The 18,772-nt window shown below is 41.0% G+C and overlaps 1 protein-coding gene across 4 annotated transcripts in view; it reads right to left on the bottom strand.

Annotated features, from left to right (window-relative positions):
- ccdc88b (coiled-coil domain containing 88B) overlaps positions 1-18,772 on the bottom strand; it is a 54,517-nt gene that overhangs the window by 15,413 nt on the left and 20,332 nt on the right. For all 4 annotated transcript variants that reach the window (XM_046030441.1, XM_046030443.1, XM_046030442.1 and 1 more), the window contains 13 exons: positions 18,427-18,573; positions 18,056-18,221; positions 17,709-17,824; positions 17,238-17,306; positions 14,333-15,040; positions 13,565-13,744; positions 10,384-10,724; positions 10,003-10,162; positions 8,770-9,171; positions 6,874-7,035; positions 6,016-6,293; positions 5,663-5,806; positions 1,839-2,025 (listed from right to left, as the gene is read on the bottom strand). In XM_046030441.1, coding sequence (XP_045886397.1) covers positions 1,839-2,025; positions 5,663-5,806; positions 6,016-6,293; positions 6,874-7,035; positions 8,770-9,171; positions 10,003-10,162; positions 10,384-10,724; positions 13,565-13,744; positions 14,333-15,040; positions 17,238-17,306; positions 17,709-17,824; positions 18,056-18,221; positions 18,427-18,573 — 3,060 coding nt within the window. The remainder of the gene's footprint in view (positions 1-1,838; positions 2,026-5,662; positions 5,807-6,015; positions 6,294-6,873; positions 7,036-8,769; positions 9,172-10,002; positions 10,163-10,383; positions 10,725-13,564; positions 13,745-14,332; positions 15,041-17,237; positions 17,307-17,708; positions 17,825-18,055; positions 18,222-18,426; positions 18,574-18,772) is intronic.

Below are 18,772 nucleotides of genomic sequence, written 5' to 3'. Positions count from 1 at the left end.
GCTCTTCTATCAGCTTGAATCAGTCGGCCCATTCTCCTCTGACCTCTAGCATCAACAAGGCATTTTCGCCCACAGGACTGCCGCATACTGGATGTTTTTCCCTTTTCACACCATTCTTTGTAAACCCTAGAAATGGTTGTGTGTGAAAATCCCAGTAACTGAGCAGATTGCGAAATACTCAGACCGGCCCGTCTGGCACCAACAACCATGCCACGCTCAAAATTGCTTAAATCACCATTCTTTCCCATTCTGACATTCAGTTTGGAGTTCAGGAGATTGTCTTGACCAGGACCACACCCCTAAATGCATTGAAGCAACTGCCATGTGATTGGTTGATTAGATAATTGCATTAATGAGACATTGAACAGGTGTTCCTAATAATCCTTTAGGTGAGTGTATATTCTCTCTGGCTTCCTCCCGCCATCTAAAGATATGTGGACTAGGTTAATTGGTGACTCTAAAATAGGCATGAGTCTATGTTTGTCCCTGTGATGGACTGACGACCTGTCCAGTGTGTACCCTGCCTTTTGCCTGATGTCAGCTAGGATTGGCTCTAGCCCCCCGTGACCCTGTATGTGGGATAATGGATGGATGGATGGAAGTTAATTTGCTTTCTTGTCGAGCGTTACATGAGAAAATTGACCACTCTCACATCTGTACTGTAAAAACTAAAGTTAAATTAGTAATTAGCTTGGCACAGGGACAGAAAGCAGAGGGAAACTGCTAACCTGGCTTTGTTCATAGGTAACACAATCTAAAGCCCATTAGTTAACACTTGTTTAATCCGTATACAAACAGAAAAAAAGACAGTTATTTCTTGTCGGGTGTAGCAACGTCTCTGCGACACATAACCCTCTGTAAAAGCACTACAATGACATATAATGTGTCAATTAGTGAGCTTTGGGTGCTTGCTAGGTGGACTTTGTTACCTTTGGACAGAGCCAGGCTAGACGTTTCCCGCTGTTTCCAGCCAGCTAACCTGGCTCCAGCTACATACAGTATTGACCATAGAGACAAGAGAGTGGTATCTAACTGTGTATCCCCAAATGTCCAACTATTCCTTTAAAGGTCGGTTTTGTCCTAACTGCAAACTGTGGACATAATCCAGAAAAGAGGCTGGTCTACATGCGTCCTGAATCCTGAAGGGATTTTGTGTATCCACTTCGTCTTGTACAATATTTCTACACCTATATCAGCAGACCAAAAGTCCTGTACCAGCTTTTACAGGACCGGATGATTCAGGATTAATTTGCAGCTGGATGAAGCGGCAGAACAAAACATCTGCTGTTTGACTCTTTACAGGAAGTCAATTTCCACCTGTTTCGTCCCTCAAATAGCTGGAAACATTCCTGCTTGAAGAATGTTTTCAATATTCAGCACTTGTTAGATGGCATTACACGGTAGACTAAAGCTGTTCTGAAGACAAAGATGCCCCTACTCCTTAATAGCTATTTGGTATTCATTTTCTGTTTGGACCACTATATATATATATATTTTTCTGATGTCAAGATGAAATTGTCTTTACATGAAGTATCAGCCACTCAGTGTTCCCCACTGATTATATGATAATTGTTCCTCCCTGACCAACTATGTAAATTACTCTCTAAAAGCTGCAATGAATTCCTAATGAATTTTGTTTAATTGCCCAACAATGCTTTAAATAAATTTGTTTTTTTATTTCAAGAGGGTAATGTACCTGAGTGTCTCCGCTGTGAAGCACTAAATCCCTTTTTTGCATGTCAATGGTCGACTCGCAGCTTGAATACAAAACACCTGTGTGTATCTGCAGGTGTGCTAATACGCTTCTGTGTGTTTATGTATGTGTGTCTGGTTTATACCTGGTACTGGCTGGTGAGGCGGGCATTGCTGATGTCCAGGCTCTGGTTGGTTTCCCTCAGAGCACTGAGTTCCCCCTCGAGTCTTGTCCGCTCCAGCTGGGAGGCGCTCAGCTCCCCCCTCAGCACCGAGCCCTGAGCTAGCAGCTCCGCCTGTGACGCCAACCACTCCTTCTGCTGGGCCTGCAGCCTGCAACACACGGGCTTTAGTCATCACTGTCACTGTTATGTGTCCTGTAAAGTGCTGTGCATCACTGTTTAGTAAGTGCTCTCTAACTGAAGCTCGTTGTTATATTATTACACAACATGATGAGTCCTTACAAAGCCCAGCAACCAACCAACATATAAATCTGACATCATCTTAGGCAAAATGATTGAAGAACACATTATCAGTGGTTTTGAAGGTAAGCAATAATTTGTGCTTCATTTTGTAATGAGATGATATGAAACTCGTAATGATCAATGTGGGGGAAATTTGGTAATATTCAGTAATAAACATCAAAGATTTTATGTTCCCAACGTGGATTCAAAGTGTTCTGGAATTAAACTTTTTATGTAAATTAAAACTGAACCAGTGTACAGCATGCATAGCTCAGTATAAAACAAAACAGTCGTATCCATATATTTCCTTTATAGCTGTAACTAACAATTATATTCATTATTGATTCATCTATCATTTTTTCTATAAAATAGTACAAAAATAAACACACAGAAGACAAGAAAGACCAGAAAATATTCACATTTGAGAAGCTGTAACTAGAGAGCTTTTAAGTGTTAAAGAGGTGGTATTATGCTCATTTTCAGGTTCAAAATCCTATTTATAGGTTGTACCAGAACAGGTTTACATGGTTTAATTTTAAAAAACACCATATTTTTTGTTATAGTGCGCATTGCTGCAGCTCCTCTTTTCACCCTTTGTTGAAGGCTTTGTTTTAGCTATGGAGTGATACATTTTGTCTCTAAATTATCTATATTGGGAGTTGCACATGTTCCTAATTCCTCACCTACATGTACAAATACCTACTAGCCAATTAGAAGCAGAGAAGGGCGGGTCAGCAAAAAGCAAGTAATAGCCAATCAGAAGCAGAAAAGGGCGGGTCAGCGAAAAGCCGGTAATAGCCAATCAGAAGCAGAGAAGGGCGGGTCAGCGAGAAGCCCGTAAACAGCTTCGATTCAGCTGTAGGCTACAAGTTGCTGACCAGCTTGGCATCGTGGACTGGAGCAATAGTTATAGAGAGGTGAGTTATTAATCTGTAACAAAAGTATTTTTCAACCATAAAGTTTTAACTGAGCTCTGTCTCTACATCACAGTAACAACTTTATGTCCATTGACTGCCTGGAGGGTAGCTAGTGTTTGGAAGGGAGAGGAGAGGTGGGCGCTGCAGCTCAGTGTTTTTGAGGGCGTGTCGGAGTAGCAAACCTATTACATGCACAAAGTATATAACTCAATAAAGGAGAGGGAAAAAGCCAAAAAGCATAATACCACCTCTTTAAGTCTTAAAACCGTTTGGCCAATTGGGGGCAGCAGAAACAAGTTGTAAACACAAATTGACATATCAACAACACTTTTTAAGATGATATGGTGAACTTAGCAAACAGCTGCTAATTCACACATGCAGCAGTTATGGAGTAACATAATTAATTTGAGTCGTATTTCTGACAATTTCACTCTCTCTTAGCTCTGTTTTTGGTCTCCGCCAACTCCTGAGGGACATATCTGGCTCTTTATCTGCTATATGATCCACTATTCTCACCAGCTAGTCTTTAACTGTGTCTGTCTGCTATTTGGCCTGAGCAGCGTAAACAGCCAGTTTTAGAGCTTTTTTTATTGCAAACAGCTGCCTGCTGCAGCTGAAAACGACGCTGTGTGAGAGCGGGGAGAGTGAACCAAAACAGTAAGGTTGTGGACAGCCGGACAACAATGAGCTGAAACTCACTGAGGAGAAGTTGCATATTGAGGTTATTATCCTCTGTAGGTTCAACACAACGAGCAGGGGCGGAGCTAGACTCTCAGCAAAGTGAGGGCGGCGCTTCATCACAAGGCCCACCTGATACCAAGTCACTTAAAGTTTACATGACCCTGGATTCACTCCAAAAGTCCACTGAGTCCGTCTGTGTCGCTGCTGCCGGAGCAGATCGCAGCCATTCTAGTAAATGTTTGTGCTCACACCAGAAGCGCTGCAGTGTGTCCCAGAAGCGTAACAGCTTCAAGCAGCACAGAGCAGATGAACCGGGCAGGAAGTCAGACACAGAAACGGGCAGAAAATCCGGTCAATTTTCAAAATAAAATACCTGGTACAGACTTCCGATCATGTATCAACAATAAACACAGTTAAATCAGACAAAAAAGAAACAATTTAACTACATAGCCTACTTAATCATAGTTGAAGCACAAAAAGCAAGCACTAATCACCAAATCAACAAAATCTAAACATGTTGGCAAATTTCGGCAGGCAAAACGCTCTTATTCTGAAATGCTCTCTGTGGTAGTTGCTAGATGCACCCGTCAAGATGAGGAACAAAAGCGGGCCACAGAGAGCTGTGAAGAAGGTAGTAGAAGCACAAAAAGGACAATTAAAAAGAAGTCATTAACATGGGGCAGGCTACACGCTCTGCTGCTGAAATGCTTCTTAGAGGTTTCCAGTGGACTTTGACACCGTAAATAAACCGCTGCGCACACGCAGCCTATGTCCGTAACCTCAGAATTCCCATGATGCATGAGGGTGAAGGGAGTTTTGTTAAACTGTGCTAATAAGTTTGCCATTTGTGTAAAATACAAATACTTTATGATTCATGTTTATTAAAACGTGTCTCCTTAGAATATAGTGGGGGGTTTTGTTGGTAATTGTCATTCTTGTGGTGAGTTATCATTGAAACAATGAGTGAAGGGACTGTTTCATTTGAAAAGAGCTGCTGAATTCTCCTGGTACTTGGAGCTGCATGCAGCGCTGTTGTTCATCTGTGTCCATAGCAATCAACTGAGCTAAACGTCTTGGCCCACGTAGGGGGCCCCCATGCACCCACGCTACGTCTGCTTATGACTACGAGCAATACCTTTCAATTTGTCAATTGATGAATTATAAAAATATCGATTTAATCTGCTTTAAAGAAATTAATCGAACAATTAATTGATTATCAGAAATGTTGCCAATTAATATTTTGTGATTTATATGTTAATTATCTAAATCTAAACTTTAAGTGCAGGAAATACAAATTTTAAATATACATTTGTATTTTTTTCGTCGTGTGACATCTGACGACCAGCAAAGGAGCCCATCCTGTTTCCAGCTTGGCAACCCATCATTTGAGACAGTCAGTCAGTAATCAATAGCATTAATATGATGATGAAAACCTGGTTGATTAACTAATTATGGCACATGAGTATCTTATGGTGATGATGATCATCATTATACACCCACCGCCCCCAAAATAAAAGCTAAGCACTTACATATACACATATATATTAAAATATTAGAATTAAAACTGATTCATTATTTTTTCATGTCAAAAAGCCTTAAATATTCTGCCTTAAACATCCAAATATACCTATATTCATCCTCAATCCTCTTTTTTGATGTTTTATATAATGCGTTACATTTCTGTGCTTCTGTTTTGTGCCCAAAAGCCTTAAATCAGTAACAAAATAAGCATTCTGTGCATTCCTTTTGGCACATTTGCATTCAAACCAGTTCTTGTGTCACTGTGCTTCATATAGAAGCATCAGTGCTGCTGCTCAACATGCAGGCAGTGAGAGGAGAGGAGCGAAGGCATTATCAGATCTCATGAATGTGATGCTGAAGAAGCTGACTGGTGGGCGCATTTGTTACCTCTCGTTGTCTTCTTTAAGTCTCTCCAGCTCTCGTTCTCTTTCCAGTCTCCTCTGGGTTTTTGCCTCCATCTCCTCTCTCTCCATCTTCATTTCACGCTCTCTCTCTTCCAGCTGGGTTTTACCGTCCAGGAGCTCCTTGTACCTTGAGATTGCAAACACAACTTTCACCCCAACAAAAACAAAATGCCAGACAGAAACTGTGTCTTTAAAGGATGCAGGTTGTGTTCTTGTGTCTATTTGGGAGAATAAAAAGTCCTCACAAGGATAGAAAAAGACTTCTCTACAGTCAGGATTTCATATTTTTCAATTTATAAAAGGGTCTTATTTTATGCAGGCGGTTTGTGTTTGTACCTGGCCTCCAGCTCCCTGTGCTGGGCCTCCAGGCTGCGGTTGTTGCTCCTCAGCTGAGAGTGTTTGTCCAGCAGCTCCTCCAGCTCCACCTCTTGCCGCTGCTGCAGTACTGTCATCCGCTCGTGGTCCCGCCTCAGAGCCTCCATCCTGTTCAGTGACTCCTCCCGCTCCCGCGCCCACACCTTGGACTCTGCCTCCAGAGCCGCACACCGTGCCTCGCTCCCACTGCAGCGCGCCAACACTGCTGCATGCTGGGAGCTCAGGGATGCTTGTTCCACCTGTGTGTGTGTGTGTGTTGTTGTGTATATGGTATAAAACAGAGAGATCATGCCTGATCATTTTAGGGGTCAAGGAGAAAGCCAAACCTTTTACCTCCCAGTGTCCCACCTGCAGCATGATAGCACTATGTAGAGCTTTCATTCATAGCACTAAAAACAATTAGATTAATATGAACATTTAAGATACGGGATGTATCGATAGAGTATACAAAGGGAAAACAAGGCTAAGGGTAAATTTTAACTTGGTGATGATGCTAGATGAAAAGTTAATATACAATATAATTTATGGAAATATGAAAATGTGAATCCAAATTTAATGGCAAGACTAATCAATCAACACTTGCTAAAAATATGGTGTCTCCCTACATTAAAGCAATCTAGTAATCCAATAATGTAAAAATTCCTTTTAAACTATGTCCAAATGCAGAGATCTAATAATCATGATTTGCTTTAATGTAGGTGGACCAAATGGTTAAAAATAATGTGAAAGTAGAGGTAATTTTTTTTTGTTGTTCTTTGTTCCAAAGATGAGTAAATAAATTCAGCTATAATCATGCTTTCTCTCTGTGTGTTTGGTCACCTGTAGCTGGGTGTTGAGTGTCTGTAATTGGGTGCAGGAGTCCTGCAGGCTGAGGGAGTGCCGGTGCAGAGCCTCCAGCTGCTCCTTAAGGTGCTCACACGCCTCTTGGGACTGGGACAGCCGCAACAGCAACGCCTCTTGTCCTGCAACCGCTGCCACTTTCTGAGGGCGACAAATTAAATTTTAAGAGAACGTCCACAGCCATGTACAGTAGCAGCTGCATCACGGACTGTGCGTCCGCTGTTGTCACATGCCGCTCAAAATAACCATATTATTTGCACTTCGACTGAATCTGCAGCAGACCTTCCAAATGCCCCCAGTCAGGTAGCAGCTTTATGTGACATTTGTGTCAATCTATAAATACAGAGATTAAAGTCATCCAGTGATTTTGCAGAGATGTGTAACATAAAGACCGAAACTACTCGTCCACATCTCTTGTTTATACTTATATATTTCAGTGAGTACAATCTTTGCACAGGCATTTATAATCCATTCATCAAATCTACAGACTTAGTTGTGACTCTTGATGGTGCAATCTGCACTGACATAAATAATGGAGTGTGTTGATTGGGCATTGTGATGGGTAGAGGAGAAATTTACAAGCCATGTTGTATTTAGCAAAATTGCTAAAAGGTATAAAATCTGGTGTTTTTATCCAAAATGAAAAATAGCCTGCCTTGCACCAAAGCTCAGCTCTACGCCCACCAAACAATGTGAATTAATTTGTACATTTTTGCAAGTACTGGCACAACAACAAGACATTTCATGTATGAGTCATCTTTGAGGGTCTGGAGCTCAGCTTTGGCAGCTCTTTTTTTTCCATTTTGGATTATTTCAAATTTCTTACCAGGACCTGACTGAATCATTCTGCTACATTGGGGATTTCTACTTTTTTCACTGGCTCTTTTAGATGTCCTGCATTTTCACTTTACTGTTCTCCTTGTCTCTGTCAGTAGTGGAAAGTAACTGTGTATTTTTCCACCTGTACTGTAAGGGTATTGTAGTTTTTTCCCCGCTACCTTTATTGGGGAACTATAGGTATAAGTTACATTAAGAAGAAGACATTAAAAAACATATGAAGAACTTTGAACTAGTGGTTCCCATTGTTGACTTGTGACCTCTTCCAAAAAAGTCTTTCCTCTCTCATTTATCATTATTTTTTTTCTACAGAATGAGTACTTTTAGTTTTCCTACTTTTAGTAGATTTTCTTGATAATACTTCTGTAACATTTTGAGTTTTTCTTCTAATAGGGTGTTTTTACACTGTTTTCCTGGTACATTTGCTTAAGTAAAGGATCTGAGTACTTCCTCTACCACTTGCCGATGCATCAACAAGCGTTCCTGCATCTTAAGGATGGGTAAGGCCAGGAATTGGACCCTAACGGTGTTAGTGCTTTGCTTCATCTATCCTAATCTAAATCTTTAAATCCTGACAGCGTTAACGGACTACCATATCTTCTGAGCAATGCATTGAATGAAATTCCTGACCTTGGCAGTGCTGGATTTGCACCTTACAGCTTGATGGTAGAGCTTATGTGTGTGTCTGTATGTGTGAGTGTGTGTTTGAGAGAGAGGGAAAGAGAAAAAGAGAAGAGCTATAACATGAGAGCACCAGAAGAGATAAGGAAGATTAACAGTAGCCGAGGTGACATTATAAAAGCTGATGAGCAGAGATAAAGCAGTAGTTCTGGAAAATAAAGTGCCGCACTCTGGGAAGTGGTGGCCTACTGTGAGTTGATAATCATGAAGCATCCCTAGAGCAAGAATTTCAACATAATATAGATCATCTCCCGTCACACAGAAGCTGCATTGAACCACAGAGACATCCTGTAAATTAGATTCAAAGGCTCACATGACACACCGTGCACAGAAATATATTTGAACACAGATACATACCTCTTTTTCCAGCTCTATCAGCCTCTCACTCAGCTGACTCTCTTTCTCTCCTGAGGCACAATCTGGGGTCATGGAAAGGTCACGACATTTGCCGGGTTCAGGAGATTGATCCCGATGTGACGTCGTCTCCCGGGTGTGTGTCTGACAAATGTGCATTTTATTTGAGGAGTCTGAACTCGAATTAGATGTAGCATCCACCTCAGCGCTTCCTCTTCTTTTTTCCAACTGGAGAAGAGACTCACTTTTCTTAAGGCACTGGGAGATCGACTCTATTCTTTCCTGTGATTGGTTGAGAGAATCGGTTGTCGTCTTTAGTTCAGCCTCGGCTTTTTGTAGCTTCTGGCTAAGAAGTTTGACCTCAGTGGACAGCTCCTGAGAGCGTGACTGCTCATTGGATAGGTCCTAATAAGAGAGAGATGAGGGGTAATGCAGCGTTTGTACAAAAATTGTACAAAAGTACAAATCGGAACTGAATAAATTTCACTAAGTTAGCAGTTAGTAGACAAGAAATTCATGTAACAAGAAATGGTTCACTGCCCTGTCAGGTATCAATGAAAATAGAGCCAAGTCAGCTTAACAAGAAGAAAGCTAAAGTTTTTTTTCCCAAAGATTTAATATGTTTTTGTTTGTTTGTTTTGTTTGTTTTATTCAAATGTGAAGTAAATTGAGATTCTTACTAATCATCATTATTTTGCATCACTGGGTTTAGAGTTGCACAACAATAATCCTTGTATCTCCAAAATGCAAAGCACTGCATTTTGGGATTGTTAGCAGAAAGCAGTGTTCATGTTGTGGACGCTGGTTTTTTATGTTTTATTATGTGAATTCTTGAGGACACTATACAGTGCATACATTCCACACAGCTGTTGTCTTCATGGGGCTTTCATTTTTTCCTATTCCCCATGTGCATTGCATAGAGGGACAATAGTATCCATCAACAACACTGAAAAACACAGAAAATGTGGTATGCAAACTGCATTCTTTGAGTATACTGAATATTGAACACTTAATTATTATGCAGTACAGACGTCCAAACATCATAGAGTGAACTATTATTACTATGGTTTTATGTGATAAGAACACATTGGCAAATATGTCTGTCTAGATAAGGTAAGAAAGCTGAGTTTGGGTGAGTTTAACCTCCACTGCATCCCTGCAGCAGTGATTACTCTCTATGACTAAACTACCACGTCACACACCCACCCACACACCCCCCCACACACAAACACACACCTGGGACAGTGAGCTAATCTTGGCCTGAGCATCTGCGTACTGCTCCTGCAGCTGCTGTTTACCCTCCTCCATGCTGATTAATCGACTGCTGAGCTCTTTCTCCAGGTCCTGCAGCCGAGTGCACAGCTCCTTGGACTCAGACAGCTGCTGACACACACTTCTGCACTCGCACGCACACACACACACACACACACACACACACACACACACACACACACACACACACACCAGCAGCAACACAGGTCAGACACAGGTTGAATGAAGATAGAGTTGACATTATAGATATATGCACGCTGCAGCCACATAGCTCTCTCTGATGCCTTGTTAAGTTAATTGTGTACCTCAGCTCGTGATCGAGGTTAAGTATGTGAGTGTATGTACCTGTGTTCAGCGTCCAGAGCCCGAGCTCTCTGGTTGCTGTGCTCCAGGGCCAGGGTCGTGCTCTCCACCTGCTGTCTCAGCCTCGCCGCCTCCCTCTCCCTCTGCCTCCCCTCCTTCCGTTGGCCGTCCAGCTCCGACTGACACACCTCCTTCTCCTGCTCTAGCCTTGAGGCCTCCAGCAGCGCCTGGTCTCTCGCTCGGGCTAGAGTTTCGGCCTCCAGTGTGGCTTCGCGGAGCTCTGCGTCCAGCTCCTCCTCCCGACGACGAGAAGTCTCCAAACTCCGACCTTGGCGTTCCAACTCCGCCCTGAGAGTCTGAACAGTGAGCTCTAACTGGTCACCCTGGCCAAAGAGATAAGATGGGTGATTAATGTTGTTTGATTCTTACTGGTCACTTTAAATTACATACATTTATTAATACATAGAAGGGAAAGTAGTTTAGGGGGCAAATAAAAGAAGAGACACAAGTCAGACACAATAGACAAGATATATAAAAAACACAGTATAAACACCAACACATGTTCTAAGAACACATTAGTGTAGCCCTGCCTAGCCACTAAATAAAAAAATATGCCATTAATAAAACATGCATTGAACATAAAATGTTAAAAATCATTATCATCATGTCAAATTTTACTTTACTTTATTTGTACTCAGCACAACTAAAACACCAAACAGTCATTGACCTTTAGACTGAAATATGGTTTGGTCTCTCCTTCTGGTTCTTTCCTTTTGTAACTTGCGGAAATTGTTGTTCAGAAATGACTTAAAGGTGTTCTATGTTTTTAGTAGCACTTTGGAGCAGTCCCTATTTTGTTAATCTTGTGCACAGCGCACAAGTATAAAATATATCTAATATATTTCCCCCTGAATTGTAGTGAAGTAGAAGTGTAAAGTGGGAGAAAATTCAATCAATCTTTTGCAACATTTCCAAGAATTGACCAAATCAACACAACATTTTTGGTTATGTTTCAATAAAGAGTAGTTCAGTAAACACACACAACAAGGAAGCAAAGAAGAGAAAGAGGATGTAGATGATTTGTAATTTAGGAGTGAATTTGGGTTCACTCCTACAGCTGAAAGAAGTGCACGTCATGTTTCATTTAAAGGGAAAGTCATTCTGGAGAAATATTGTTGAACTCAGCCAAACAAATACACCCGTCACTTCAGTGGTCTTTCAGAAGCTCCACTCCCATATTCATGGGCGCACATTTCCAAGGCAACGACACTAGCAACTGGGCTACCTGACCAAAAGAGAAACATGGTGAAATCCAGAGCGTCTGCTGCCCGATGATAAGTTAGCCTCAATAAGGGGAAGCAATTTTTATCGCTTTGAATATACAGAAGGCATATGTTTTTTGTAGTGCTGCAGCAAGTGTGACAATAAGCCTGTTAATATTTAAATAGGTGTTGAAGCCAAATTCTTATGTTAGCCAAAGTCTAAGCTGAGCAGTAGCTAAGCCTATGTACTGGTAGTAACTTCAACAATAACATTAACTTCTACACTACCGACGGTGATACATGGAGCAACATTGCTGATTGTGAATTCTAAAAGAACAAGGAAGAAAACAACGTAGCAGACATTTAGATTTTCTTCTTACTATGGTGTAATTCCACTGAAGACCAAGAGACGAGTAACGTTACACAAAGAATGTGAGGTCTGCCAAAGTGAGTAAAATATTTTTATACCATGTTGGCAATGCAATAGCTCTGATGTTATTCACATTTCATTAACATCTGTCTAAACCACTTGGTTTGTCTCCAATTTACAGAGCAAGTGCTGTAAACAAACTATGCTAGCAGGTGGTGAGGAGATATTCGCTGAATTTGACATAAATTATAATGGATTAAGTTCGCCTTTATCCTTTAACCCATAACACACAATGTTATAATGGCCAAAAATGATTTGCTTCTCATTCTGGGGGTCAGAATACCAAGTCTACCTCAGACTAAACTAAAACGAAATGATATCACAGTATTTCCTCATTTAGAGAGTGAATTGTTGTTTTAGAGTTTAGAAATTACAGGAATACTCCACAGTTTTTCAAAGTGATCTATATCTACAAGCTGTTTGATGTGCTGTGATGAACAATATAGTGTTTCAGTTGCTCTTATATATTATCACACTATAACAGAATGCAGGGTTGTTGCAATTCGATTTCATACTAACAACAAGATGTATTGAACCCAATTTCATGGGATCATGCAGCTGGATGGCGTCATACCAGAACAAATAGATAGATAGTTAAAACATGTCTGAACTAAAAAAAGACAGGATTTTCTCAGCCACCACTGAGTGTATTTAAAATATATTTACAGTAATGTTTGGGTAAGTACATGCTCAGGTACAACATCCACAATAAAGACTGGATTTTCTCTTTAAAAAAAGAGGGCGGATAATACAGTACAATATAGCAACATCAGAGGGATTATGTACGACTCTCTCTGAATGGGAGGTATTTATGAATCCCTTTTATGGTATTTCTTTAATGCTGACTTAGCACTGCTCTTTTCCTTAGTTTGCAATTTCTCTGATGTCTTGCAATTTTTCTGCAAATAGCACTTTAAACACAGTATTCTGCTTTACGACTACATCCTGCAATGGAGTGTCTGAAAAAGGTGATTTTTGGTTTGGTTTTTACTTTAATCTACATCTATGGAAATGCACAAAACGAGCTGTACCAAAACGTTAACCTGTGATCTCTCCTCTGAGTGTGGGTTTCTTGTCAACATGTGAATAACACAGTTCAAAACAGACTCGCTCTCTCAGTACTGGGTATATAAAAACATGCTGTTTCACTCTCAGACAGCTTGATTCATCCGTTTCACTTCATGCTGTCAAATCCACCTCCTGCTGAACATTTTCTCCATGCAATAATATAATTAGATTTCAGATATTAATGCAACACAGAAGACCTATATTTGCCAAGTAGAGCCCCTATCTAATGTAATGTGTTCAATGTAACCAAGTAATTAGAGATTATTGAATAATAAGATCAGCTATTAAAAAATTAATTAATTTTTGTCACTGGGGATTTGTGTCCCTTTCTTTTGCTTTGTAGCCTACATTTCTTTTTCTCTCCCCTTTGTCTGTCTTCCCTCAAGTAAAATGACATCTGCCATGGTCATGAAAATGTTTGGTGTCACAGCTGCATCGTGTTTGTGCATGTGTACTCTCTAACCTTGCGCTGGGCGGTGCGCATGGCGTCCATGGTGCTGCGTAGAGTGTCCCTGTCTCTCTCCAGGGCCGCCCTCTCTCCCTCCAGGGTGGCAATGACCGTGGTCTGCATCCTGTGAAGTTCCATTTGACTTCGCAGACGGCACAGCTCCTCCTCCATAACTAGACCCTCCGACTGAAGAACCTAACAGAACAAGTGTAGAATACTGGAGGAGGAGCTCATATGTAACTTTCATAGCAAGATCCCTGGTAGGGTCTATGTAACTTGGACATTATTATAGAGAAGACTTTATAAGAGAGAGAGAGAGTTCAGTTGGTCAGCTTCCAATTAATTAATTTTAGAAAATTGCGAGCATAACCTAAGAAGCCGTTTGTCAATGCACAGCAGGTCAGCTGAGCAGGCAAACATCTGAAACCTGTCTATAGGCAAATGTACAGTTCAATTAGACTAAGAAACTACAGAAATGCTAGCAGCTCTGTGAGGCTACACTTAGGCACAGCGATGCTTTGAGCTAAATGCTAACATTAATGTGACAAAATACTAACAGTGAAAATGCTAACATGCTGATGCTTATCAGGTACATGTCTTTAATTCATCCATCCATCCAACCAACCAAACATCCTTGATCTTAATATCTCTTCAACTTCAATCTTCAACTTAACAGTTAATCCTTTCGTGTGTGTCTCTGTGACTCTGCATTTTTCCCCCTCAGTCCATTTATCCATCCACACATTTACATAGATCCTTACATGCACACACGCACATACATACCTCTATCTGCCTGCGGGCGTCTCCCAGACTCTGGGCAGCTTTTTTCAGATGCTGCAGCTCGGCCTCCAGGACCACCAGCCTCTGTTCAGCCTCCCAGGTCTTCCTGCTCTGCTCTCCCAGCTTGGAGCGCAGGTCCTGGGCTACCATCGCTTGTCTGTCAGCCTCCTCTTTGGCCTCCTGGAGCTGGTTTGTCAGAAGCTCCACATCTGGACGAGGCAGGGAACATACAGCCTGGTCTGCAGCTGTGGTCTCTGTATCACCTTCTACGCTTTGTGGATGCTTTTGGATTTCTGAGCTTGTTGTTATTGCAGTCTGTTCTTTCTTTCTTTCTCTTTCTTTCTCTTGTTTCTCTTGTCTGTCTTTCTGCCCTCCCTCTGCCTCTCCTCTCCTTTTGGACTTGACCTCCTCATCGCTTGGTTCTCCTTTCGCCCCTTGACCATGGAGAACCTCTTCCCCAACTCCTGCTTCCCTCTGGGTTCCAAGGAGTTCTCCTCTTCTCTCCTTCTCCTCCAACATCCTTACCCTTCCTTCCCCTTCTTCCCTGAATGATTCGGAGCCCTGGACTCCTCTCTCCACCTTCTCCTCCTCCTCTCTGTCTGGAATCTTCACTCCTTCCTCCTTTGTCTTGACTTCTAGTTGTTGCAGTTTGGTCACCAACTTTTCCAAATGCTGCTTCAAAGTGGCATTTTCATTCTTCAAGTTTTGAAACTGAAAAGTATAATAGGAGCATAATGGAAGTGCAATTTCGGTGCTTTTCAAAGCTTTGATTTCCCTGCATTTTTGCTTCTTTCTGTCCATGTTTCCTTTCTTTTCGTACTTCCATATATTGAACATGACTGAACTTGAATGCATTGTGAGTAAGAAGACTCAAACCACCTCTTGTCCTTATTCAAAATGCATCCAAGTTCAATACAAGGAAGTAAAAAAGAAGGATGAAAAAATAAAAGAAGCATATATGCCTGTGGGGACATTAGAGATTGATTTAAATGATTTTTGGTTGGTTATAAAAATACTATACAAAGGCACTCCTCTATACAAATAACCACAGAAAACTCTAAGTGGTGAGAGTAGGCAGCTTGGAAATGACGACAGGTAGCAGCCATCATCAACAGCATTTCAATTCAGACAATATATGAAAAATAAGTTTACATTTATACAGGATTTGAGCAGCTGTACCATTGTTATCACACTTTATCAGTATTTTTCAAGAAATCTGCAGATTCATCCATTTCACAGGTTCATTAAGTCAATACATAAATTGTAAATGTTTGTAACTGTCTGTTTGATCATCTGCTGCAATGTGACTGTTGTGACTGGTTATAATTAATCATCATATTCACTTCTTTATATCATACTCTGTGTGACATTTATAGAGCTGCAATTATTTAATATAGTGATTACTTATATTAAATATAATCAAGTCATCTGCATAATGTCAAAATATCAACAAATATCAATTACCTGTTAAGAGCTTATTTTGACAAAATAAATAAGCAAAAATCACACACGTATGATATGAAATGAAATGAAACAGTGGAAAGCAGCAAATATTTACATTGAAACATTTGAACCTTTTTAAATGAAATTGCAAAAAGGAGTTATCACAAATGCATTTTCTGTTGACTATTGGATTAGATAATATAAGTATGAGTCAATAAATAAAAAAACATTGACATAATTTATTGCTCAAGTAAAGCAACTGAACGTCCAATACATGTTTGTCACATTGATCCAACATGTGGTTCAATATCAAGCATGTTGGCGCTGTATTCTCTGTGTATGTTTGTGTGTACATCCATGTATAAATGTGTGTGTATGTATATGGGTACATATAGCTATGTTTGTATGTGTATGCATATTAGGGCTGTAACAGTTCTGAAACCTGAGACCGAAACTGCGACACAAACGTCCACGGTCTTGGGACACACCCACTCCCAGCACTGTTAAGCTCTTATTAAAGACAGCAGCATGTCAGCAGTATGTTTTATAAAGTTGCTGCGTTTCAACTCACCTGCGATTCGGTTTTCACAGCAGCAGGTGTGACGCATCTGGATCGAAACCAGCATGTTACTGAATGACATCTGCAATGGTGCGTTCACTGTCGCTCCATGCTTATAAAATGTCCACAATGTCCGCATCTTGTAACGTGATACCAGATAACATATCTCTTAGTGTTTCTCTGCAAAATGCTAAAATGATTCGTCATATATTTGGCAGCTGTTAATTTACTGGCCGGCCCGCCATAGTAATGTGTCACATAGTCTATGTGGGAAACATTGTATTTAAAGTAAGTGCAAGGTGTAGGCCTACATTTTGTAAACCTATTTTATTGTCTTCAAACTGCGTGTGTCAAATGACTACTTTGGTCCCGTCATGACTGAGTGATCACGCCCGAGGTAAGAACCGAACCGTGGATTTGGAGAATTGTTACACTGCTAATACATATATATGTTGTTATACAGTATGTAGAAAATGTTTTTTGTGATTGTATTTTTTGTATTTTGTTTCATATTTTCTTGTTTTTTTAGTGTCAGGTTGTGTATTATGGTATCTTTTCATTTTAAGCTGGGTGATAGGTGTAGTGACATTAAGAATATGTTGAAAAATTTATAAAGCAGAATGATAATAATTGATTGAAGCACTAAAATTTCACTTGTTTGCCACAGAACTACCATACGTTGCCACATAGCGTTTATGTTTACTGAAAATTAAGTGTCAAAAATTCAATTTTCATTGTCTTCCTTTTTAGACAATGCTATCTGCATATTATTACTTAAATATGCCTGAGAAATAGTATGGAACCTACTCAACATTGTGACAAAGCAGACCAGTCTCCCAAAAAACCTATATTTCAATATCTAATTAATTCAGAGGTAAAGCCGCCTTTATTCCCCCCTCAGCTCACCTCCCTGAGTGTGCTCTGGTGCTCTGTCTCCAGGCAAGCCAGCTCATCCTTTGCCTCTGGAGAATCAGCCTGCAGCGAGAGGAGAAGGATTTTTAACTACAACAGCTCTTGCTTTTCCTATTTCATTAACATTTACATACTGTGAGCCCAGACAGTGAGGAGCTTCATGTCTGACTTTGCCAGGTCTACCGGTATTTTTATCAAACATTCTTGACTGAAATGGCTCTTCCTACCAACACATGATGATCATATCAATGATAAAACACTAGAGCCACGTGGAAGCTATGTTACAGTCATAAGTTGTGCTGCTAAAGTACAGACAAGCACTAATCTCTTATCTAACTGTCTGATCCCTCCAATCCAGTATCATCAATTGTCAAAGTTTGGTGTTAATTCTGATGACCTGGTCAACCTTTAACCAGGGAGAGCTGAAGGGTCTATTTCATAACCTTCGAACCCCTGAACTCTGACCTCCTGCTGGGCCTGCAACTCCTCCAGTCGTCTCTTCAGCTCTGCATTCTCCTGCTCTGCTCCCAGCAGCCTCAGCGTCGAAGCCTCGCCCACTTCCACACTCAGCGGCTTCTGATCTGATACAGACGGAGGGAGAAATAAAAAATAATGCAGGAAAAAAAGAGGAGGGAGAGAAGGAGAGAGGCAGATAGGCGAAAAAAGAAATGGAGAAAAAGAGAAATGGATATATGAAGAGATTCACTCAGTTATTGTTGACTGATGACCTGTGGGCCAGTATTACCTCAAAATATTTTCTCTTATCAGTTAATTAAAATGTCTTAAAAGTGCAGAAAGGCAGGTGCTCTGACCAATCAGTACGCTCAGCTCCCCGTCAGAGTCCAGTTCCGATTGCAGGAAACATTGATGAACTGAAGCGGGAACGCTGTCACCACTGCTCCAGTGCCTCAGGTCCGCCTCAAGGCTCATGTTCATCTCCAGAAGCTCATCAACTCGCTGCCTCTCTGTGTCCCGCTCCTACAGACAAAGACATTGATTCATTACCAAAAACATGACTTCAAGGGGTACACACGCAACATAACCAGATGTTTTTCTATATTTTTGCTACTCTGGTACTTAACAGTACACGGGCAAACTCATATTCAGATCTTAGGGAAGATTGGCATATACCCAATAACACACATATTTAAACACAAACACTCAAACATTAAATTACACATACCGCTTCCACGTCTATTATTCTCTGACGCAGTAGAAGATTGTCCCTCTCAAGCTCCCTTAGAGAGGAGCTGCGTGCCCGTGCATCGGCCAGCTGCTCTTCCAGAAGAGCTTTGGTCTCCTGCAGCGCTGCACACAGCTGCTGCTGCTCCTGCAGGGGGCGCCATGCACAGACAGACAGGAAACATGAAACCATTAGATGAAGTGAAGCCGTCGTCATGTCAGTCAGACCTCAGGGAGGTGGACGCTCAGCCCAAACATTTGCTGAGAGAATCACATTATCATGCAAAATCATCCGTCAGACATTAGGGGGACCTCCACTTGAGTTAAGACGTTAAACTCCCAAAATG

The sequence above is a fragment of the Micropterus dolomieu genome, linkage group LG19 (genome assembly GCF_021292245.1).
Source record: "Micropterus dolomieu isolate WLL.071019.BEF.003 ecotype Adirondacks linkage group LG19, ASM2129224v1, whole genome shotgun sequence".
NCBI lineage: Eukaryota > Metazoa > Chordata > Actinopteri > Centrarchiformes > Centrarchidae > Micropterus > Micropterus dolomieu.
Note: the sequence above shows the minus strand (reverse complement) of the source record. Positions and strands in the feature narration are given on the sequence as shown.